Genomic DNA, 25,793 nt, shown 5'->3' with positions numbered 1-25,793 from the left:
TTAACTTAATTGTGCGGCACAGTCTTTTATGGAAATCAGTGCAATTTCTGTAGCTCTCAATGAGACTTCTGCACCTATCCACAGGTATTTTTGCCCACTTCTTATGAGCAAACTGCTCAAGCTGTCTCAGGTGTGAAGGGTGGCTTCTCCAGACTGCAGGTTCCAGCTCTTTCCACAGATGTTTAGTAAGATTTAGGTCAGGCCACTTCAGAATAGTCCAAAGCTTAGCTCTTAGCCATTCTTGATTGTTTTTAGCTGGGTGTTTTGGATCATTAACCGGTTGAAGAACCCATGACCTTCGGCTCTGACCAAGCTTTCTGATACTGGGCAGCACATTTTCCTTCAGCATGCCTTGATAGTCTTGAGATTTCATCATACTCCGCACAGAATCAAGACCCCTGTGCCAGATGCAGCCCCTAAATATAACCGAGCCTCCTCCATGTTTCACAAAGGTACAATGTTCTTTTCTTTCTTTGTATGCCTCCATTTTGCAACTGTTAGCATAAGGCTGATGTTACTTGCCAAAGTTCCAGTTTTATTTCATCTGCATCTGTCCAAAGGACATTCTTCCAAAAGCTTTGTGGCTTGTCAATATGCATTTTGGTAAATTCCAGTCTTTATTTTTTAATGATTTGCTTTCAACAATGGTTTCCTCCTCGGTTGTCTTCTATGCCAAGACAGCGACAGATAGTGTGATCTGACACTGACCTTGGAGTTCACTGCAAACCTCTTAGGAAGTTATTCTGGGCTCTTTGGTTACCATTCAAATTATCAGCCTCTTCAATTTGTCATCAATTTTCCTCTTGCAGACACGTCCATGGAGGTTGGCTACAGTCCCATAGACCTTAAAAGGAGGTTGGCTACAGTCCCATAGACCTTAAACTTTTTAATAATATGTGCAACTGTAGTAACAGCAATATCACAATATCAAGATGTTTGGAGACGGTCTTATAGCTTTTACCTTAAAACATGTTTGTCTTTGATTTTCTTTCTAATCTCCTGAGACAACGCTTTCGCTTTCTTAGGTCCATGTTCAGTACGGTGCACACCATTATAACAAACAGCACAGTGACTACTTTTCACCATCTAAATAGGCAGACTGACTGATTACACCTGTGCTGCTAATTACGGGACACACCTTAGTTTAATATGTTCCTAAGGTCAAATTATTTTCAATCTTTTCTAGGGGTACCATCACTTTTGTGCAGGCCCTTTTTATCACTTTATTTTTTGCTTTTTTTTAATTTTCTATTGAACCTAAATTAAAAGGCAATGTCAGATTTTCTTTAGTTGAAGATCAGCAAATTTAAATTGAAAATTACTTTGGACAGTTTCAAGTTATTTCAGTGACCATTGTGGGTTTTTCTTAGTTTAACAGAAGGGTACCAACAATTTTGTTCACAACTGTATATGTCAGTATGTTATTTTTTTTTACAACATACAGTGGTGCTTGAAAGTTTGTGAAGCCTTCATAATTTTCCATATATATGCATAAATTTGACCAAAAACTACATCAGCTTTTCCTAAAAGCAGAAGGAGAACCAAATAAAAAATGAGTAAAAAAAATCTTAAACATTGTCATTTTTTTAATGAGAAAAATTATCTATTATCACATATCTGAGTGGCAAAAGTATGTGAACCTTTAGGATTATAAAATAATTTGAAGGTGATATTACATTCTAGTGTTTTCAAACAATGAGAGACCAAATCAGTTGTGAGTGGGGGACCTGTTTTATTTAAAGAACAGGTATGTATCAAAGTCTGAACTAGCAGTCTGCGAAGTCAAAAAAGAACCCAAGGCACCCTGCATAAAAAACACAAAAAACTCTACCATCTGTGAAATGTAGGTAGTGTCATGGTTTGAATCTGTTTTGCATCTAGGCCAGGATCTGTGAGCTGACTCTTAACGGGAACCTGTCAGGTCCCCCATGTCCTCCAACCCAGCAGCAGTCAGCTATGTGTGATTAAACTCCCTGCCTAACCATCCCGATATAACAGAATATATTTCCCAGTTTGCTATTCTAATGAGGGCTTTGACTAGTCGATGGTGCGTTAGTTACCTGTGGGCGTGATAACATAATTTGCACGAGCTCGCATCATCTCCAGCTCAGGCAAATCGGTGCACGCGTGCCGCTCATTCCGGCAGCGTCACTGAGTCTATGAAGCCAGGTGTACGCTGCGCATGTCCAAAAGTTCAGAAGATGGCTTCCAGTCATGCGCAGTGCACCTCTGAAGCCGGGAAGCGTACACCTGGCTTCACAGATGCAGTGCCGCTGCCGGAATGAGCGACGCACATGCGCAGATTTGCATGAGCTGGCGATGAGGCCGGCCCATGCAAATTATGTTATCACGCCCATGGGGGCGTGATAACATGGAAAGAGGGCTGACTAGTCTGAGGAACTAAAGCCACATCAACTAGTCAAATGGGGACAATATAAATGCTTTTTTAACTCCATTATGTTATACAGGGATGGTTGGGAAGGGAGTTTAATCACACATAACTGAATGCTGCTGAGTTGGAGGGAATAGGAGACCTGACAGGTTCCCATTAAAAAAAACATGGGTCACGCAGCAAAATAAGGTTAGACCAGGAGATCAGAGCTCTAGTGGAGTATTCTGCTACCTTGCTGACTGCTTGTGATTGATCAGTGTCAGAGGGGAAGAAGTACACAGCCCCAGTGAAAACTGACTGATAACACCCACTTGAACTTTAAAAAAGTTAACTCATTAGGTGCCAAATACTCTGATACCAATATCTCTGCAACGACAAGTGAAATAAAAAAAAATATATATATGTGGGTTTGTTTTATTCCACTCTGCAGCCACTATTATATACGATCTTCAGTTCAACGTGAAAAATTTGGTGACAGGTCCTATTTACAGTAGAATAAGGTTAAAGCTTTGGCAGGGCCAAGTCAAAGTCTTGACCTTAATGTTCTAGAAATGTTGTGGAAGGACCTGAAGTTCATGGGCGAAAACCCACCAACATCACAGAATTGAAGCAGTTTTGTAGGGAGGAAAGGCCTAAAACACCTGCAAGCCAACGAGCAGGACTATCAATTACTGGAATCATTTAGAAGGAGCTAGTGGTCATATCAGACATTAAAACCAAAGGTTCACATACTTTTGCTACTCACAGACATTTGATAGTAAATCATTTTCCTCTTTAATAAATATTAGACTATCATTTTTTTACTCATTTGTTTGATCAATTTTTATCTACTGTACGTTTAAGACTTGTGTAAATTATGATGATAGTTTTAGGTCACGTATATGCAAAAATTATTGAAAATTCTGAAAGGCTCCCAATTTTTTCTTTCAATACTTTTTACTTGAAGTCTTTACCACTAAGGGGCATAACGAAAAAAAATTGTAATAGTGTAATTAAACAGATCATCTAAACCACACATGGAGAAGACGGATAGGGGGAAGAGTCTATAGGACTAGTTCATGGGAGGGCTAAACTCTGGGATGGACTTTAAGCTTAGAAAAAGAGACCAGATGCATTTGTAAAAGCCAGGACTCATCAGGCAGAAAGAACAAGTAATCTAGATATGATGTAGCATTTGGAAATCTGTGACCTTAAGCAAAGCACATGGGCAAAGCTTATAATATAAACCGTACCTGAGAGCTGCGCACCTCCAGGGTAAGGTTCTGAGGAGCGGCACTGGGCACTGAAATGGAAACAGAAAAAGATTGCCAATAACGAACTGAAAAGTCACAAAATATTTTGTAATACATATCACAGGAAGCTAGATACAAACCATCAGATAGAGTCCTGGCTATAACATCGTGTGTTGATACTCCAGGCCCATGCTTATTAATTGCCACTACCCGAAAAGTATACTCTGTGTATTTCTTCAAATTATTTACAGTATATGATAGCCCCAAAATATCAAAATCCTGCAGACACAATACAGAATAACATCAGACAAGCATTTAAAAACAAATATACCAATGCCAGCATACATAAGATAAGCAGCTAACACTTGAGAGGGTTTTGCACATTGTACTCTCTTGTCTTTGGACCTGAAGTTTCACTAATTTGCAAAGCTCTGTGGTCAAGGTTCTATAAAAGTAAATGGTGCTGTACTGTGCAAGTGTATTATTGTCACATACCAGGTGTTTTTACCAAATTTACTGTAAGAAAAATCAAGAATACAGCGATAGTCCTTAAATTCAGAGTAAACGTGTCTCCTTGAGATTACGTCAATAATTGGACTTGAGCCTAAAGTACAGCTTAGATCAGATGGGTTTACCTGCTCGTTTCCGCCTCCTTTCTCCATATAATAAAGCTTATAATTCTGAATTTCCCCATTTCCAGAAAGTGGCAATTCCCAGCTTACACTAACAGATGTAGCCGAAATGGCTGTAGCTCGGAGATTTGGGGCTGGACCAGGAACTTGAACTGAAAGGTGACAAATCAATGGACTCAATATATGCTTTCACAAATTCTGATGTAAGACATGGCTATGATGGATTAAAAGCTTTGTGCTTTACAAACCCTACTAAATTTCTTACCCTCAGGTTGTGTTTCCACCTTGAGAGGGGGTGAACTTTCACCAGCACCATAATTATTATGAGCCACCACTCGGAAGTAGTAGACTGTTTCTGGTAAGAGGTTCTGGATGGTGACCTGCAATTCTCCTGGACGACTGGTGTTCTCCACTCGCTCCCTGTATTTAGTACAAAATATATCAGTGCAAAGATTAGGACTATATGTACACATCAATGAACAACCTTAAATCATTAAAATTAGGCAAAAAAAAATTTAAGAGCAACTGCTCTAACACTAAATTTAGCGGATGTGTTCCACTGCAGTCTTCCCTACACATGACACAATACTAGTGAATACCATTAACACTAAAAGTAAAAAAGGTTTCGGAATACTTACTTGTATTACAATATACTACTTTACGTGACAGCACACATACATAAGTTAAAGGGTTGGTCCTGCTTTGCTCGCTTTGGCATTGTGCAGGCTCAACCCTTTAAGATTTTGTTCAATACTTTTAAGGATAACATGAATTATGCTTTTACTATACAACATACAGAAACCTGTTGAGCAGGAACTACACTACATGCTTTAGTTGTAAAACAAATCAATACATGATTCAAATTGTAAGACTTACCTGTTCATTCCCTCTTTGCTGTAATATACTTGGTAGGTAAGGTTGTCTCCATGGGCGTCAGCAGGCACACGCCACGTCAGCTTGATGAAGCGCGTTGACACCAAAGAGGCCACAACATCCCGTGGGGATGAAGGAAGGGGACCTCCTGGTGTGGCAGCTACATGGTGAGCAGTGGCACGGGTCAGTGAGGGGGCAGGAGAGGTTGGGACGGTAACACCTTGACATGGTTGAGTTGGGTAAGGAGGGGGGAGGACAAGCACAGGCACACAGACACAGAGCGAAAAACAAGAACAAAAAATAAACAAAACAAACCAAGCACGGCCTCCATGCAGACATGGGCCACCTGCCTCCCAGAAGGACACCACTGAGATGAGGAGTCAAACAGCAATTCATTAAGACTGTGATGAAATCTGAACCTTGATCTTTTGAGCATCAAATGGTGCAACTTCTGGCTGGCAATGTAGCTCACAAACATGCAAAACACAAAATGTATCCCACTAAATAACCAAGAGACCAGCAGAGCACAGCCACAATGAAGGTCCCTTGGCTGTAAATGGGTTCACTTGCTTAATACGACATCCTGAAATGATACAGCCCTTCAAATTCCAATATAGGATTATTTTTATAGAAAACCTTGTAATATATGTGAATGTTTTAAACTTTTTTTCTATATTTGAATGAATGTGCAAACCTACACAACGTGAAAGAAGGAAGGACTGGATCATTGGCAGTCACATAACATTGCATGCAAAACCTGAAAATGTAGAATAAAAGTCAAAACGCATATGAATGGGCAGAGCTGCAAGGCACACTTTGGATAGGGGAGTTTAATATTCATTTAGTCAATTTACAAGACCTCTATATTTTCACTGGTTTGATAAAACTATCTATTCAGGAGATCTGTTGCGACATAAGATCATAACCTCAATGTCAGGAAGCCATGGGGCACTTTCCATGAGATAGAAAGCAGCAGGCTACATGACGCATGACGAGAAGGATGCTATGCAGGGGGCACTGGAAAGAAGAATCAGGAAGAGACAACACAAAAAATAAGGGCCACTGGAACAATAGGTGGGACTACAAGGGAAACTCCGTTCTCAGATTAATTACAGAACAAAAGGTCAATGCTTTTTAATGGCCAAATTGTTCACTAGGTCTATAAAGTTTGCCAACAGCACACCCTAAGTTATTAACTATGGAAATATTGTGATATGATAACTATCGGAAATCTGATGCAGGACACTGGGAAGGGACAGGGAGAGTAAAAAAGTTTTTTTGACATCTTACCAGGGTCTACGATAATGAGCTGAGCTGCTGCCTGCACATTTCCCACCTCATTCTCAGCGATACACTGATAAAATCCTTCGTCTGAGCGCACAAGACCAAGAACCTGAAGATTATGATCGTCCTGGACAAGGGAAAACAGTGGTGAATTTTTACCCAGGAGCAGCGTGGTTTGTACGACATTTCTCTACCATCTAGTGCAGGGATGTCAAACTCAACCACACAGAGGGCCAAAATGGAAAACTTGGACCAAGTTGCGGGCCAACCAGTATACAGAATAATGGGCCCCACATCCCACATAGTCCTCCATATAGACTAATGGGCCCCACATAGTCCTCCATACAGACTAATGGGGCCCACATAGTCCTCCATACAGAATAATGGGGCCCACATAGTCCTCCATACAGAATAATGGGGCCCACATAGTCCTCCATACAGAATAATGGAGCCCACATAGTCCTCCATACAGAATAATGGGGCCCACATAGTCCTCCATACAGAATAATGGGGCCCACATAGTCCTCCATACAGAATAATGGGGCCCACATAGTCCTCCATACAGAATAATGGGGCCCACATAGTCCTCCATACAGAATAATGGGGCCCACATAGTCCTCCATACAGAATAATGGGGCCCACATAGTCCTCCATACAGAATAATAGCCTCACACAGGCCTCCATACAGTATAATGGGGCCCACATAGTCCTCCATACAGAATAATAGCCCCACATAGGAGTGGCGGTTCTGGTGTCGTGGGCCAAATAAAATCATCCTGCGGGCCAGATCTGGCCCATGGGCCAGAGTTTGACATATATGATCTAGTGAATGGCCCTACTTAATTGAAACCTGTTGGCAGTTTTTTTACACACCAAACTGTCATCTATGTAAAGTCGTGGTAATGTTGAAATGTTGATTAAATCCATACCTCTGTTTAAGAAAACCTTGTTTCAGTTTTTGAGAAATTCATCAGCGAATTTTTATGCAAATGAGCCACAATTCCAGTGTGTTTGGCCCTGCACTTAAAGTTCTCCGGCCTCTCTCATTATTTCTCATCCGTCTCCTGCCCGTGACCAACAGGTCACTCTTGTACCCATTAAAGACCGCTCTCTCCAAGAAGTTTCCAAAGCTTAAATGTCTTAATTTCCCTCTCTGGTCTTTCTCAAGCTACCATACAAACGTACAGACACAATGATTATAAAGTAATAGATGTGTCAATTAGCCAATCACCTGAGTTAAATACACCACGTATACATATTCCGAATATCACAACTCAATTTACAACAGTACATATTATATAAAACAGGGATGAAAATCTGTTATGAGATATGAATAATAAATGGGACAGGTCAAGTCATAGACAGGTGTCTGAATCCCCACGAAGGTGCAGTCATTCCCTGGGACGACACATTCTCAGTAAGGTTCTGCGAGAGCCGGACTATCGATCTGATCATGTGTGGTCCCAGGGAATGATACCACCTGTGCGACATCTCGGAAAGGGGAGACAAGAGTTAACTGTTAGTCAATGACAGGAGACAGGTGGGAAATAGGGAGAGATACCTGGAGAGTTGTAAGCGCAGTGCACTTGCAGCACATTAGCATAAAAATTAGACTGTAAATTTATCAAAAATGGAAAAAGGATTTCTAAAACAAAGGTATGGAATTAATCAATGTTACAGCAACTTTACTTACATCCCATTAGTCTGGGGGTTTAAAAACCTGCTGAGAGGTTCCCTTTAAAAATGATGTGTAGTTGAGAACATCTCTTAATATGACCTAATAGTGTACACTTTTATAGAGAGGGGCTCCTCTGTTCAATGCATCAGAGCAGAACCTCCTTAATATCTCCATAAGTAGATTAGATGTAAGGAATAGTAATACCTACAATAGCACATTAAACATGTAGATTACCATGAAATTCTTACTGAGCCTCCAGACTACGACTGCATATCAGGCCACATGTTCACTTACCACTATTTTGAAGTAGTCACTTGGAATGACCACATCTCCATTCTTCACCCATTTGACAGTAGGGGCAGGTCTTCCTTTAACTTCACACTCAAACACGATATCCATAGATTCATGAGCATGTGTGTTTGATGGCTTAACATAAAATACAGGAGGCACTGTAAGAGGAATATGTTATATTACTTACATCAGTGCATACAGATGTGTAAATGTGGAGATGCAAATACATTTCTAAAGATACTTGAAACTGGATTAGCAAATTAAGAAATGGGAGGAAAATTATGCGCGCTGTTCTCCAGTCACAAGGCAAAAAACCCTATTCAACACCATTAGTAATATGGTTTATTTTACCTATAACATTGAAAAAAAAACAGTAGAAGGCAGGCCCTGACTGACAATCCGCCTCACCGGGCAGATTCCTGGTGGGCCGATTAAGTCTGGGTCGCTCAGCTTGGCACTGTATAATAGTATTTGTGCACAGCACCACATTAGTACAGCCTCCCACTGTTTACTGCATTGTGAACACAGACCAGCTGGTGAGAAAGGGACGCTAGCTAAACATGCCCATATTCCAGTGTCTAGGTCAGGTGTTTGCGAGAGGGAGATGAAGGAGCTGAATAAGAGGATACTTGTCCCTGCAAGAGCAGAGGGAGGTGAGGAGAAGATTGAAAAAGATGAGCAGAGCAAGAGAGAAACATAGTAAGAAAGCTGAGAGGGGAGTAAAGTAGAGCAATGAAGCAGTTGTATAGGAAGGGACAGGAGGTTGGAGCAGTAAGGAGAAAAGAAACACTTAACTACAGTGGTGAGAAGGAAAAACATCTAGTACTGGCAGCACAGGAAAGGAACAGTTACTGCTCGCAAGTTTCTCCAAACCTACCAGTAAAAGTTCTCTTATTTTTGTCTACTATAGTCACCATTGGGACTGGGGCTTATGCAAAATACGGGCAGAAAATCTTGCTTTCAAATGTCATTTTGAACAAAATAACACATTTTATATAGTAGCATGGACTCTTGGTTCTCCTTTTTCTTCATGATTCTTTGAGTTGCTACACTTAATGGGTGTAATTATCTCCTGATAGACTTGTTGATCTGGAATACTTTAAGAAATCTGGGCAGAGGCTAACTGGTTTTTGGGCCTGGGCATTATTGCGGGGGCAACAAGGGAGAAGATTGCTAGCGTCATATCAGCTAAAAAGGCAGCTACCATGGGTATTATTGTAGTATGAAGAGACTTAGGTTTTTGTACAGCATTTATGTAATGAGTGTGATGTGTGTGCCATCTGCTCATCTTCTATGCGACCTACCGTATTTATTTTTAGAGCAGCACTGATTCCATGGAACTGTACATGTGAAAAGGGTTTACATACAGAATACAAATATAAACTGCAATGAGCGAACTAACAGTGACAAGCTGGTAACAGAGGGGGAGAGAGCCCAGCCCTTGCGGGCTTACAGTCTACAGGATGATGAGGAAAGAGACAGTAGGTTAGGGATATATATGCAACGTGTGACAGCTGCACTGCATGTAAAGTTTTATAGATGAGAGTGCTGAAAATATCTAATGTGTGAGTGACATGTGTCGGTAATGTATCTAATGTGTGAGTGATGTGTGGATGTGGATCATGTATCTAATGTGCGTGTGTCGGTCATGTACCTAATGTATAAGTGAGAAGTGGGTTTGTCTGTCATGTATCTAATGTGTGAGTGACGTGTGTGTGTGTGTGTGTGTGTGTCTGTTATGCACCTAATGTGTGAATGATGTGTGTTGATCAGACATGGGTAAAACAAATAAAGAATACCTTTGTTGATGATTATACTAGCTGCATAAATCAGAAATATAATTTTTAAACTGTTGCATATGGTGAAGTGTGAAGTGCCCGCGGGCTCTCTGCACTGAACGCTCTGCTCCAGTGGTATGCTAGATCGACACTACAACCCTCACTCTCTTGTATAGTCCGCAATGTGATAATTCACCAGTGTAGATGTGTTAGCGGTAATATTTGTAGCACTGTTGCCTATAATGTGGTAGCAAACACTTGGCTCCTGACTGACAAAGCAAGTGTATACATTTACCTAATTAGGTATTTCCATGTAGAATTTATTTTCCTTGTTTTGTGGCTGGTAAGGGGTGTGACCGAGAAAAAAATAATAAGCATTTCTTAAGCATGCACTTGGCGCCATTTTGAAGGAATTTCGTCAGGGTGTGTTTTTTTGGTGGGCTGCTGGGATTTGTGTGCGAGGGCTACTTCTCAGTCCCAGTGCAGCCCTGGTATAATGTGTATAAAAACGAACAACTAGCAAAAGCAACACAGAAATGGAAGATCGGAAGTTGCCTTTCAGATGTAACAAAGTAAAAGGTTAAACGATTCAGAACATGGACAGCAATAAAACACAGGATGAATACTATAGAGATGCATACCGTCCCGTCAGATGTGATAAAGGTTTAATGAAAGGCTGGTCCAGCAGTACACCATAGGGGACCATCCTGAGGATGTGCCATCAACAAAACCTCTGCTGGACATGGAAGGGAGTGACCCAATTTATCTCTAACGCCCCTCTTATCACCTGGAAGGAAGTGGGACAGGCCCCTAGGGAACCCAGCATTACATCCCATCAGAAGGGTAAGAGAAAATAATTGAGCATCCTAGTGCAAAATCCATTGGGAGATTTAATTAGGAGCCTACATGAACCATAGAACACAATGTGTGTCCAAGTGTCTGACATGGTTAGGCGTTGTAAATAAAAAACATTTTACATGATCTTAATATGACAAATCATATAGTATAGTCTAGTCTCATTACCAAAATTCTTGTATTTTAAAATTTTTAGATATGTACAATCCTTTAAATGAAAGCCATGTTCTGTACTAAGTACCATATTATTTATAAGGTCTGAATTCCCAACAATAATGTGTAATTTGCTTGCATACACAGGTAAAGCAGAATTTCAATGTCATACAAATTTCTTAATACAAGTATTATTTTTCATACCTTGTACAATGAGCTCAGCCTGGGCATGGATAGTTTGGTTCCCATTGTCCGCTGTACACGTATAGATCCCAGCATCTTCCTCCGTGACATTGCTGATCTGCAGGCTGCCTCCCGCCAACAATGCCAATCTGTCCGAACTGTAAATGGTAAGCACAGTCAATGGACACGTAAAGTCAGGCCATCAAGGTATGCATTGTACTTCACAATGACAGCTACATGATAGAAGTGATCTTAGCAGTATTGATCTTCCGATATTACCAAAGCTGGAAGCTGAATGCAGCTTTGTGTAACAATCCTATCACCCAACAGGGTACAAGTGTTCTTTTGATAGTAGCAATTCCATACACGCTATACTAAAGAAAAGAGAGGCCAAAAACGTGTCTCTAAAGAATGGCAGCTACAAGGGAATGTTCATTTAAAAAAATAAAACAAAAAAACATAACCTACGAGGAAGGAATCAAAGATGATCAGTCCATTTTTATTTAAAAAATACTACATCAAATGGCTATAGACCATGAACACGTCGGGCACCAAGTCATCCACTTATCATTGAATAAAAACAGGAATTTTAAAAGCAGCAATCATGAAGAAGATCTGGAAAAACACTCACCGATTATAGTGCTCACATCAAGAACCTACTGATGAGAGCGGAGGAGGACAGATAAAGCTCATCAGCCCTTTCAATGAGTACACATTTAGCATTTTCTAACTGATTGTGTAATAGAAAATAAATGTAAATATCCAGCATTTTACAATATTCTGTGTACTTTAGCTTTCAGCACCAAATGTCCAAGAGTCTAGCAGAATATCCAGATGTGTGTCTGGCACAAGAAACTAATCAAAAATGCTACACGAGTGCTACTTATAGTTTCTTGCTATTTATTACAAACCTTTGCTAATTAAGAGGCAGATGCTCTCCAAAATTAGGAAATATAACAGTGTTCAAAAAACATTTTTTTCTGTTCTGCCACTGAACTACCTTCCTTGGCTAAATAAGATCTATAACGGTGGTGGACATGCTTGGCCATTTCTCAATTTACAAGGGGCACTACAAAGCTCCATTCTCCATTCTTGAGATTCGTAGGAGTCCTGGCAGTGGGACCCTCGGCGATTAGCATGTTACCATGTATGCTATGGATATAAATTGAGAACGATCATCAACTCTCGTTATATTTTCCCCATTAGCTTTAACAAGTATAGGAATGGTTTTAGTGTTTTCACAACTCGCCTGAATGAATCTAGCATGAAAATTTATCTCCAGCAAATCCCATAAACAATATGAATAAAAGAGAGAATGTTTTTCCCCATAAAAAGATATATCATTGTATAGCTCTTGCAATATTTGTTTCTTTATTAACGAGTAACTCTCAAATAAAATGATGATTAAATCAGATAAAAGTATGTCACTTAGAATCATAGAATGGTAGAGTTGGAAGGGACCTCCTGGGTCATCTGGTCCAACCCCCTGCTTATTATGGTAATAAGAGCATAAAGACTCCAAACTATAAATGTTTGGGTACAATCACAACAGGAAAACATTAGTGACCAGTCATTCGTTCTATGAAAAGATGGATTAGCATCTTGCATACTGAACATTATTAAACACAATGTAGAGAGATATTTAAGAAATTACATACCCAAAAAGAATTTCCTCTTGATTACGACTCCAGACCACACCAGGGGTGGGGTAACCAGATACAACGCAAGGAAAGACTGCGGTTTGTCCAACACTGCTTGTCAAAGTGGAAGGCTGACGTAGAAATATTAAAGGGCGATTCTCTCCTGTTTCTGACAGATGTTCCAGTTCATATGGGAAAATGGGACAAAAAAAAATATGAACATTAGAAAAAAACACAGAAAAAACGGCACTTTTTTTTAATAACCCTAGATTTACCATTTATATGGATGCTAAAATCATCATCACCACAACATCAATCAGTACTTTGCATTTTTCATAGTCATTGAATTAGAGCAGGAAAGCCACATAGGAATCTGACGACCAGCAGACAGATTCGAGTCCATGTACAACCAACTTCAGTAGCTGCACAAACGACATGGCTACAAGTAGCTGCATATAGACAAATCTGGTCAAAAATTTGTATCCTTCTATTTATTTAATTGTGCAAGCTCTGATATGCAGTTTAGGAAAGTATACATGACGTAACCAGGTATGGAAGAACATCCAATCTTTTTTTCAGTAGATGATTGATTGCTTAAAGGGGACAATTCATTGACTGTTTAATTTAAACAGCTTCCGTTGTCCTATTGCTGGTGTTCACTTATTTTGGCACAGTTTTTCTTTTCCTTTTCTGTGCCCATCCTTTTCGAAGTAATAAAGAAGTAAATGTTCCCTTGAACCATTTGGGCATATACCACAGCACTTCTATCAGAGGAGAAAAAGCAAACAACCACAGAAAAGTTGTGTAGTATACACCCAGTTGATTGAAGGGAAGATTGCACCTTTTTTACCATTGGAGGAATAACTCTAAAATAGAGGGGTGCAGAAAAATAACTTTTCCAGAGTCAGTCTAGCAGCGGTAATTGGAGGCGGTGGCAAGTTTAAAGGGACTGTCAGCAGAGAATGACTGTTCAAGCCCAGTACAGGCCACAGGTGCACCAAGTGCCTGTACTTGGTTTGAACAGTCATTCTCTGCTGACGGATTGCCTTTAAATGAAAACAATCTAGTGAAAGGTCCTCTATAATAGGCAATATAAGGAATCTATGATTAATGGGTCTTTAACCCCTTTACCCCTGAAGGTGGTTTGCACGTTAATGACAGGGCCAATTTTTACAATTCTGACCACTGTCACTTTATGAGGTAATACCTCTGGAACGCTTCAACGGATCCCGCTGATTCTGAGATTTTTTTCGTGACATATTGTACTTCAAGATAGTGGTAAAATTTCTTCAATATCATTAGCGTTTATTTGTGAAAAAATCAGGAATTTGGTGAAAATTTAGCAATTTTCAAAATTTGAATTTTTATGCCCTTAAATCAGAGAGATATGTCACACAAAATACTTAATAAATAACATTTCCCACATGTGTACTTTACACCAGCACAATTTTGGAACCAATTTATTTTTTTTTTTTTAATTAGGGAGCTATAAGGGTTAAAATTTAACCAGCGATTTCTCATTTTTACAACAAAATTTACAAAACTATGTTTTTAGGGACCACATCACATTTGAAGTCACTTTGAGGGGCCTTTATGACAGAAAATACCCAAAAGTGACAGCATTCTAAAAACTACACCCCTCAAGGAGCTCAAAACCAAATTCAAGAACTTTATTAACCCTTCACGTGCTTCACAGGAATTTTTGGAAAGTGAAAGAAAAAAATAAACATTTAACTATTCACAAAAATGTTACTTTAGACCCCAATTTTTTTTATTTTTGCAAGGGTAACAGGAAAAAATGGACCCCAAAATTTGTTGTGCAATTTCTCCTGAGCACACCAATACCCCGTATGTGGGGGCAAACCACTGTTTGGGTGCACGGCAGGTTTGGGAAGGGAAGGAGCACCATTTGACTTTTTGAATGTAAAATTTGCTTGAATAATTAGTGGATACCATGTTGCGTTTGGAGAGTCCCTGATGTGCCTAAACAGTGGAAACCCCAAACAAGTGACCCCATTTTGGAAACTAGACCCCTCAGGTGAACTTATCTAGGCTTGTGGTGAGCACCTTGAACCCCCAGGTGCTTCACAGAAGTTTATAACATTGAGCCGTAAAAATAAAATTTTCACATTTTTCCCACAAAAATGTTTTTCAGCCCCCAATTTTGCATGACGACATCGGGTCACATGACAACCACGGGAAGCCGGAGAAGAGGGGAGTACCGGCGCTTACCTCCTCTTGCCACCGGAATGCTGCGATCGACTTCGATCACAGCATTTCGGGGGTTAATGTGCTGGGAGCGGTGCACATAGCACCTGGTGTCAGCTGTGACAATCAGCTGACACCCGGCGGCGATTCCGCCCGCACAGCCTGTGTGGGGGCGGAATCGCCGATGCGTACTAATACGTATCTGGTCCATAAGGCCCAGGGCACAGATACATATTACTACGTATCATGTCGGAAAGGGGTTAAAGATCCACTGGATCTCTCTCTAATGGCCAATATGCTTGTACAAGAAAGCTACTGAAAGAAGAAAAAAACAGCAAGTGATGCATGTCTACATAGCTGAAATCTACCAACACTTATAATAAGAAATACAGCCTTTTTACCTGCTAGTATTTTGACTTCTGCCTCTTCACTGTACTTCAAAGCTGCTCCGCTGCCCACACCACAGCGATACAGGCCAACATCGCTATCATTGGCATTGCTTATAACCAGGCTGCCATTAGTCAGTATAGAGATCCGATCGTCCAACTCCCTCAGTGAACGATTCTGCTCCCAGCGAACAAATGGAACAAGTTCTGGACTGATATCACAACCTAATACAAAAACATCACCAACATATACCGAAGAGGCTTCTGGCTGACTGGCAAATCTGGGAAGGCCTGAAATATAAAAAAAAGAAAAAATATTTATTAGGGAATATTATAGATAGACAAAATATATTAAATAAAAATAAAACTTGAGATTTCTCAGTGGTTGATATCTTTTAATGGCCAACTAAAAAGGAGGCAAATAGCCAGCTTCCAACACTAAGTAGGTCTTCTTTATCATAGTTTAAAGTGAACCTGTCAGCTGATATGTGATGGCCGATCCACGGGCAGCATGAATCTCTGTGGCTGCAGGATTCCAGCCATACATGTCTAACTGAAATGCTGCGGCGTTTTAGAGAAATGCATAGTTCAATATCCGCCGAGGACCAAGCTGCGCTGTTAGACTTTTCGGACAGGTGGGATCCCAGCAGCTTCTCCCGCAGCCCTGGATTGAAAGATCTTTGCCTAAGTGTGCGCAAAGATAACACTGTGCAAAGAGAGAAAAAAATAATCTCAAAACTATTAAATCACTGGAAATCTTGTAGGAAATATTCTCATGGCGACTATTTGGAATTCACCGAATCTGTATTATGGGGGGTTTTCATTGGTAGAATTTTACAATTTAATTATATATAATGAAAAATAGAAACTGTTTTTTCTTCTGCCTTATCCAAATCATACTGTTTAGAAGGAGGTAGTGAAGAATTTCAAAAATTCAAAATGAAAAAAAAAAAAAAAAAAAAAAAAAAACACTTTCTGAATTCATTAGTGCCCCCTTATTGTTCCAGTCTTGCCCTATAGTCCTCTAATCTTGCTCAGCCCGCACAAATCTTCACTTGACACTTCAATTTCTCAAAAAATCCTCGGTACTTTGCTAAAATATGGTTATGCATGGTTATTTGGGGACATTCCTCAAGGACCTGATGAAACTTAGCTGCGTATGGTATCCGTGCTGTCAGCACTCCATTCTTCTGGGCTTTGTTGGTTTTCGTGGTAGTTACAATAGCAGTCTTAGATTAGAAACAGAATCACTCTTCCCCAAGCACTAATATTACATCCTATCACTTTAAATGGACTGTCAGCACAGAATGACTGCTCAAATCAAGTAGAGGCGCTCGGTGCATCATGGCACAGCTAAAGATTTAAGTGCACCGTCCCACCTGCTTGTTTTTCCATCTATCTCCACCCTTCTCTGGCGGTATGAAACCAGAGCTGTCAATCAAAGAAGAGGGGAAGGAGATAGAGGGAAAACAAGCAGGTGGAAAGGTGAATTTAAATGATGGGCCATGGCATGACGCACCGAGCGGCGGGACTTAGTTTGAACAGTCATTCTGTGCTTACAGAGTCCATTTAACATTGCTACTACACCAGTATGGTCGGCTGTCAAAAGAAAGCAAACCGAGATGTAAGGTGTGCATTTCCTGCAGACATTATGGAAGCATCAGCGGTATACTTCAACCAGTATGGCGGCTAATTCTCAGCATAGTACTGTGCTCTGGCTGGCTGTCTTGCCAGTCCTATGTCAGGAAGAGAGTCACAAAAAAGGTATCAAAACAAAGCACAGAGATTTCACTGTCAAACTAGTTTGGTGCACATGTACTACTAGATCCTCTGTAAATATACAAGGCTAGCGGGAAGATTTTCACAGTGAGTGTGCAGTTTACTGTGCTGGGGATCAGTGCACTGATTATTCTCAATGTCACTTAATGAGGCTATTTTTCTGACCAGATGCTACAGAAAAAAATTGCATGCTACTTATTTATGTCTGAGAGTTTCATCTAGTATGGTGGCAAAAATCTATACATACAAACATACCAGGGCTGTGGAGTCTGTAAGCCAAACTTCCAACTCCTCAATTTCCCTGACCCACGACTCCGACTCCACAGCCCTGCCTCACTGCTGAGCATGTACATAAAGTGCAGCACAAATTCATCTCAACTAAAAGCCTAAATCCTTAGATCAGTAACAGATCAGTAACAGAACAGACATTTATAGGACATTTCATAACTTTCCCAAATTCTTATAAAAACATTAACAGCACATACAGACTTGCCAGTGGAAAAGCCAGACTTCACATGCCAGAAATGCAAGCTTGTGTCCCTGTTGGAGGAAAAGTTGCGAAATCTAGAAGAGAGGTTAACTACCTTGAAAATCATTAAGGAAGGTGAAGAGTTCTTAGACTGAGCAGAATTATCTCTTCATGATTCAGAAAGAGAAGAAATTCGAACTGCACCTGACGAAACAGAGGAATGGAAGCATGTGACCCACAGAAGCAGGAGGATCGAGAGGCAGTCAGCACCCATACTGCTCAGGAACCAGTACCAGGCTCTCACACAGGAGAACCATGAAGAAATACAGCAAGATAAGACTTTGCCAGCAATGAATAACCTTGTAAGCCCTCAGAATCCTCCTGGATGGAGAAAGAAGAATGTTGTGAAGAAAAAACGGAGAGTGGTGGTCATGGGGGATTCCCGGTTAAGAGGAACAGAGGCTGCTATCTGCAGACCAGACATAACCTCAAGAGAAATGTGCTGTCTTCCAGGAGCAAAAATTAAAGATGTGTCTGACAGGATATCAAGACTCTTCAGACCTACAGATCACTACCCATTCCTGCTAATACATGTGGGGACAAATGACACCGCAAGAAAGGACCTGGAAACCATCTGCAGTGACTTTGAAGACTTAGGCAAGAAAGTGAAAGAATTGGGAGCGCAGGTGGTCTTCTCATCCATCCTCCCAGTGGATGGCCATGGAACAATGAGGTGGAATAAGATTCTACAGGTGAACAACTGGCTACGTCGATGGTGCCGTCAACAAGGATTTGGATTTCTGGATCACGGAATGAATTACCTATACGATGGACTACTTGCTAGAGATGGGGTGCACCTTACGAAGACTGGAAAACATGTATTTGGAAGTCGCCTTGCTACACTCATCAGAAGAGCTTTAAACTAGAACAATGTGGGAAGGGAAGCAAAAGGCCAGAAAAAGCCATACAGCTGACAAATACTATTGAGATCTCTGCTACTGGAAGTGGAAAAGAAGAACAAAGACAAAAAAATCTAAATAATAAAAATATGGGAGGAAGAGAAACCAATCACAAACTAAAATGTTTTTATACAAATGCACAAAGCATGGGCAACAAACAAGGAGAATTGGAACTACTAATGCAGGAAAAGGAATATGATGTCATTGGAATCACTGAAACTTGGTGGGACGATACACATGATTGGAATAAAAGGCTAAAAGGATACAACTTATTTGCAAGAAACAGACTTGATAAAAGAGGAGGAGGTGTTGCATTGTATGTTAGAAAAGCGTATATCTGCACAGAGATTGAAGCTTCAGAGACTGGGAGTTCTGTGGAAACTGTTTGGGTAAGAATACAAGGAGAGAACAACGGAAAGGACACCATTGTAGGCATTTACTACAGGCCACCTGGGCAAGCTGAAGATATGGATGAACTCTTTATGTATCAAATGACCAAGTTCTCCAAAAAATATGACGTAGTGGTCATGGGAGATTTCAACTATCCAGACATTTGTTGGGAATCTCTCTCAAGTAAAACTAACAGGTCAAGCAAATTCTTATCCTCTCTTGCTGACAACTTTATCTTCCAAAAGGTAGGGGAGAAAACAAGGGGATCTGCTACTTTGGATCTAATCCTTATAAACAGGGAGGAAATGGTTGAGGAGGTAAAGGTGGCTGGGACCCTAGGAGGCAGCGATCATGCTATTATAGAATTTTGGATAACTAGAGGAGGAAGACATGTGAAGACTCAAACTTCAATGTTAGATTTTAGAAAGGCAGATTTTAAGAGACTCAGAAAGAGAATAGGAGGGATCCAATGGCTGGATGTCCTTAAGGACAAAAATGTCCAGGAAGGATGGGAAATTTTTAAAAATGAGATTCTCAAAGCACAATCGTTAACAATCCCGAAAAGTAGGAAGAATGGGAAGCATTTAAGGAAACCAGGATGGATGAACACAGAACTTAAACACATGCTAAAAAGAAAGAAAGAAATGTTTATTAAATGGAAAGAGGGAGGCATATCTAAAGAAGATTATAATGCAGTCTGCAGATCCTGCAGGGCACGTATCAGGTTAGCTAAAGCTGACAATGAATTAAGGCTTGCAAGAGATGTCAAAAGCAATAAAAAAGGATTTTGGGGGTATGTCAAAAGTAAAAAAGTCAAAGATGCTATAGGATTTTTACAGGATGAAAATTGAGAAATGGTAAGAGAGGATGTTGAGAAGGCCGAACTTTTTAATTCCTATTTTGCATCTGTTTTCTCTCAGAAAGAAAATGTAACATCAACTGATCTTCACTGTCCTTTTAAAGGAATAGAGGAATCCAAGTTATCAGTAAACAGAAAGATTGTGAGGGAATATTTAGCTAACATAAATGAGTTCAAGTCTCCAGGTCCAGATGAATTACACCCCAGAGTACTGAAGGAGATTGTAGAAGAAATTTTAGAACCACTCTCCATAATCTTTGAAAATTCTTGGAGAACAGGAGAAGTCCCAGAAGACTGGAGAAGAGCAAATGTTGTTCCTATCTTCAAAAAGGGGAAGAAGGTGGACCCAGGGAACTATAGGCCGGTGAGTCTGACTTCTATACCAGGAAAGATCTTTGAACAAATTATTAAACAACATGTATGTAAGTACATGGATAAGAATGAAGTGATTAACCAGAGTCAGCATGGGTTTGTAACTAACAAGTCATGTCAGACTAACTTAATTTCCTTCTATGACAGAATCACTGACTGGGTGGATCAGGGAAATGCTGTAGATATAGTATATCTTGACTTCAGCAAAGCATTTGACAAAGTATCTCACATCATCCTTATTGAAAAAATGACCAAGTATGCAATGGACCAGGCAACTGTTAGGTGGATTCATAACTGGCTTAGTGATCGGACTCAAAGGGTGGTTGTAAATGGCTTCACATCCAGCTGGATGAATGTCTCAAGTGGGGTACCACAGGGCTCCGTCCTGGGACCTGTATTGTTCAACATCTTTATCAATGATTTAGATGAAGGAATTGAGGGTAAACTGATTAAATTTGCTGATGACACAAAGCTAGGAGGGATAGCTAATACTAGAGAAGAGAGAGAGAGGATTCAAAAAGACCTAAATAAACTGGAGCAGTGGGCAGCAACCAACAGAATGGTTTTTAACAGGGAAAAATGCAAAGTACTACATCTGGGCAATAAAAATGAAAAAAGCATATACAGAATGGGAGGAATAGAGCTAAGCAACAGTACATGTGAAAAAGACTTAGGTATACTAATAGATCATAGACTGAACATGAGTCAACAGTGTGATGCAGCAGCAAAAAAGGCAAATACAATTCTGGGATGTATTAACAGAAGCATACAGTCTAGATCACGTGAAGTCATTATCGGTCTTTACTCCTCTTTGGTCAGACCTCATCTGGAATACTGTGTACAGTTTTGGGCACCACATTTTAAAAAAGAGATCGACAAACTGGAGCAAGTTCAGAGAAGAGCGACCAGAATGGTGACTGGTGTGCAAACCATGTCCTATGAGGAACGGTTGCAGGATTTGGGAATGTTTAGCTTGCAAAAAAGAAGACTGAGAGGAGACTTAATAGCTGTCTACAAATATGTCAAGGGCTGTCACATTGTAGAAGGATCATCTTTATTCTCATTTGCACAAGGAAAGACTAGAAGCAATGGGATGAAACTAAATGGGAGGAGACACAGATTAGATATTAGAAAAAACTTTTTGACAGTTAGGGTGATTAATGAGTGGAACAGGCTGCCACGAGAGGTGGTGAGTTCCCCTTCAATGGACGTCTTCAAACAGAGGCTGGACAGACATCTGTCTGAGATGATCTAGTGAATCCTGCTTTGAGCAGGGGGTTGGACCAGATGACCCAGGAGGTCCCTTCCAACTCTACCATTCTATGATTCTATGAAATGAACTACTGTACCAATTTATTACCGGTATATATTTTAGGAGTTGGTTTATTTAACACGGACACCGACTCCACCAACCTGATATATACAGTGGGGAATATAAGTATTTGATACACTGCTGATTTTGCAAGTTTTCCCACCTACAAAGAATGTAGAGGTCTTTAATTTTTATTGTACGTACACTTCAACTGTGAAAGACAGAATTGAAAAAAAAAATCCAGAAAATCACATTGTATGATTTTTACATAATTAATATGCATTTTATTGCATGAAATAAATATTTGATACAATAGAAAAACAGAACTTAATATTTGGTACAGAAACCTTTGTTTGCAATTACAGAGGTCAGACATGACCAAGTTTGCACACACTGCAGCAGGAATTTTAGCCCACTCCTCCATACAGATCTTCTCCAGATCTTTCAGGTTTCGGGGCGGTCGCTGGGCAATACAGAGTTTCAGCTCCGTCCAAAGATTTTCTATTGGGTTCTTGTCTGGAGATTGGCTAGGCCACTCCAGGACCATGAAATGCTTCATATGGATCCACTCCTTAGTTGTCCTGGCTGTGTGTTTTGTGTCATTTTCATGCTGGAAGACCCGGCCACAACCCATCTTCAATGGTTGTTGGCCAAAATCTCACGATACATGACCCCACCCATCCTCCCTTCAATACGGTGCAGTCATCCTGTCCCCTTTGCAGAAAAGCACTCCTAAAGTATGATATTTCCCCCACCATGCTTCATGGTTGGGACAGTGTTCTTGAGGTTGTACTCCTCCTTCTTCCTCCAAACACGGCAAGTGAAGTTGATAACAAAAAGTTCTATTTTGGTCTCAACTGATCACATGACCTTCTCCCATGCCTCCCCTGGATCATCCGGATAGTCATTGACAAACTTCAAACGGGCCTGGACATGTGTTAGCGTGAGCAGGGGGACCTGCTGGTTGGTAGGTGATCAAATACTTCTTTCATACAATAAAATGCAATTGAATTATTTGAAAATCATACAATGTGATTTTATGTTTTTTATTTTTAGATTCTGTCTCACAGTTGAATTGTACCTACGATAAAAATCACAGACCTCTCCATTCTTTGTAGGTGGGAAAACTTGCAAAAATCAGCATACTATATCTATAGCTACATCTCAAACAAGATATATTCAGAGTCTTGGGTGCAAGGCCCTCAAGCAAATATCCATTTGTATCAGTAATACTATGATATAGAAAGGCAGGCAGCACTCCAAAAGGTTTTTGCTGAAAAAAATATGGACTTTATTAGCCCAGTGTGGCGACTTTTCGGTTGAGTACAACCTTTATCAAGCCTATGTAAAAGGATATATAGATATATATATATATATATATATATATAGTACAGACCAAAAGTCTGGTAACACCTTCGTATTTAAAGATTTTTCTGAATTTTCATGACTATGAAAATTGTACATTCACACTGAAGGCATCAAAACTATGAATTAACACATGTGGAATTATATACTTAACAAAAAAGTGTGAAATAACGGAAAATATGTCTTATATTCTAGGTTCTTCAAAGTAGCCAACTTTTGCTTTGATGAATGGATGGAATAGCATGCCGCTGCAAGATGGTGTGGTAGCCATGCTGGTTCAGTATGCCTTCAATTTTGAATAAATCCCCAACAGTGTCACCAGCAAAGCACCCCCACACCATCACACCTCCTCCTTCATGCTTCACGGTGGGAACCAGGCATGTAGAGTCCATCCGTTTACCTTTGCTGTGTCGCACATGACACAGTGGTTGGAACCAAAGAGCTCAAATTTGGACTCATCAGAACAAAGCACAGATTTCCACTGGTCTAATGTCCATTCCTTGTGTTCTTTAGCCCAAACTTGTCTCTTCTGCTTGTAGCCTGTCCTTAGCAGTGGTTTCCTAGCACCTATTTTACCATGAAGGCCTGCTGCACAAAGTCTCCTCTTAACAGTTGTTGTAGAGATATGTCTGCTGTTAGAACTCTGTGTGGCATTGACCTGGCCTCTAATCTGAGCTGCTTTTAACCTGCGATTTCTGAGGCTGGTGACTCGGATAAACTTATCCTCAGAAGCAGAGGTGACATTTGGTCTTCCTTTCCTGGGGCGGTCCTCATGTGAGCCAGTTTCTTTGTAGCGTTTGATGGTTTTTGCAACTGCACTTGGGGACACCTTCAAAGTTTGCCCAATTTTTTGGACTGACTGACCTTCATTTCTTAAAGTAATGATGGCCACTCGTTTTTCTTTACATAGCAGCTTTTTTCTTGCCATAATACAAATTCTAACAGTCTATTCAGTAGGACTATCAGCTGTGTATCCACCTGACTTCTGCACAACACAACTGATGGTCCCAACCCCATTTATAAGGCAAGAAATCCCACTTATTAAACCTGACAGGGCACACCTGTGAAGTGAAAACCATTTCCGGTGACTACCTCTTGAAGCTCATCAAGAGAATGCCAAGAGTGTGCAAAGCAGTCATCAAAGCAAAAGGTGGCTACTTTGAAGAACCTAGAATATAAGACATTTTCAGTTGTTTCACACTTTTTTGTTAAGTATATAATTCCACATGTGTTAATTCATAGTTTTGATGCCTTCAGTGTGAATGTACAATTTTCAAAGTCATGAAAATACAGAAAAATCTTTAAATGAGAAGGTGTGTCCAAACTTTTGGTCTGTACTGTACGTTTATTGATTCTAATATTACTTATGTGGACTAATATCTTGGTCTATGTGAATTATCATCTAATGAAATCATATCGCAAATGTGAGACCACTGTTTATAAACTTGTAATATGATATCATATGGGTTTTATGCGTAGTACCAGGATGACCACTGTCAAAGGTGTATGCATACCAGTATTGGATATGCGGTATCCTATTTACCACTGTTGAGGGTATAAGCATACCAATAAGAGAACACACAGACCATTAGTATGTGGATTGATATATTCCTATGCCTGTAGATCTGTGGGTCACATATGATGTTGATGGGGACCCAGTGATTTGTTAAAGGGATCGATGTTAAATAATGGCAGGTGTATAATAGCGTAGACAATCCATTTGATTACAGAAGGTCTCAATTGATATTATTTTCAGCTGTGCCTCATACAGTAGATAAGTGGACAGTCTGGGAGAAGGTCTATATTCTAAAGGGACGGTGCATATTGTATTTCGCATGGTCCAACTGTATTTTTGTATTTTTCTATTTGTTTGTTCTGGTCTTTTGCACACTTTTTAGTAGAATATTAATACAAATTAATTTTAATAGAATTCTCACTATTGGCTATGGGAAATAATTGAAGGTTTAGTGAGACTAATACTTTAAGCAATATTGCTGCTGTTTCTAACCTACAGCACCAAGTCTTCTAGGCATGGAATGAACAAGTTGGCGACATATTGCAACATCTATAATTTTTCCATTCTTCAAGAACAACCTCATCCAGGATACTGGATTGAGAGTGATGCTCAACTTGTCTCTTTACAATTTCCCATAGGTGTTGGGCTCAGATCAGGAGACACTTGGTCACTGAATCACTTTGTTGTTCTTCAGAAACGCAATAAATGTGTGTTGTGGATTTTGGAAAAGTGCACATCTACCAAGGGCACGGAGTGATGGTTAGCATCTTCTCTTTCAATATGGAGCATTACATCTGTGAATTCATGATACCATCAAAGAAATATAGCTCCCCGACATCAACAACACAGACCCACAAAAGCTCAATGATCACCACGTTTCACTGTAGGCACCATGCATTTTTCTGTGTACTCCTCACCTTTGCGACACTATACAGTTTTATTTTATTTATTTATTTTACTCACTTATATAGCATCATTAATTCCACAGGGCTTTACAGATAACATCACTGTTCCAATTGGGGCTCACAATCTACACTCTCCCCATCAGTTTTGAAGCCATCAGTTCCAAAAACATTTATCTTTGTATCATCACGCCAGAGTATAGTCCCAGTAGTCTTCACATTTTTCATCATGGGCCCTGAAATTGAAGGCTAGCTTTTTTGTGCATTGGCTTTAGGTTTCCTTTG

At 40.1% G+C, this 25,793-nt stretch overlaps 1 protein-coding gene across 12 annotated transcripts in view; it reads right to left on the bottom strand.

Moving 5' to 3' along the window:
* NEO1 (neogenin 1) overlaps nucleotides 1-25,793 on the bottom strand; it is a 170,380-nt gene that overhangs the window by 32,505 nt on the left and 112,082 nt on the right. For 7 of the 12 annotated variants that reach the window (XM_073652749.1, XM_073652758.1, XM_073652750.1 and 4 more), the window contains exons 3-12: nucleotides 15,601-15,876; nucleotides 13,010-13,160; nucleotides 11,373-11,509; nucleotides 8,386-8,540; nucleotides 6,420-6,540; nucleotides 5,133-5,349; nucleotides 4,522-4,676; nucleotides 4,260-4,408; nucleotides 3,765-3,903; nucleotides 3,625-3,674 (exon numbers count right to left, since the gene is read on the bottom strand). In XM_073652749.1, the coding sequence (XP_073508850.1) occupies nucleotides 3,625-3,674; nucleotides 3,765-3,903; nucleotides 4,260-4,408; nucleotides 4,522-4,676; nucleotides 5,133-5,349; nucleotides 6,420-6,540; nucleotides 8,386-8,540; nucleotides 11,373-11,509; nucleotides 13,010-13,160; nucleotides 15,601-15,876 (1,550 nt within the window). The remainder of the gene's footprint in view (nucleotides 1-3,624; nucleotides 3,675-3,764; nucleotides 3,904-4,259; nucleotides 4,409-4,521; nucleotides 4,677-5,132; nucleotides 5,350-6,419; nucleotides 6,541-8,385; nucleotides 8,541-11,372; nucleotides 11,510-13,009; nucleotides 13,161-15,600; nucleotides 15,877-25,793) is intronic. The other 5 variants (XM_073652754.1, XM_073652755.1, XM_073652757.1 and 2 more) reach the window with 1 other exon arrangement.

This window comes from Phyllobates terribilis, unplaced genomic scaffold, assembly GCF_046119375.1.
Source record: "Phyllobates terribilis strain yellow unplaced genomic scaffold, ASM4611937v1 Scaffold_11__3_contigs__length_659146591, whole genome shotgun sequence".
Classification (NCBI taxonomy): Eukaryota; Metazoa; Chordata; class Amphibia; order Anura; family Dendrobatidae; genus Phyllobates; species Phyllobates terribilis.
The sequence above is the reverse complement of the archived record's forward strand: the minus strand, read 5'-3'. Positions and strand labels throughout refer to the sequence as shown.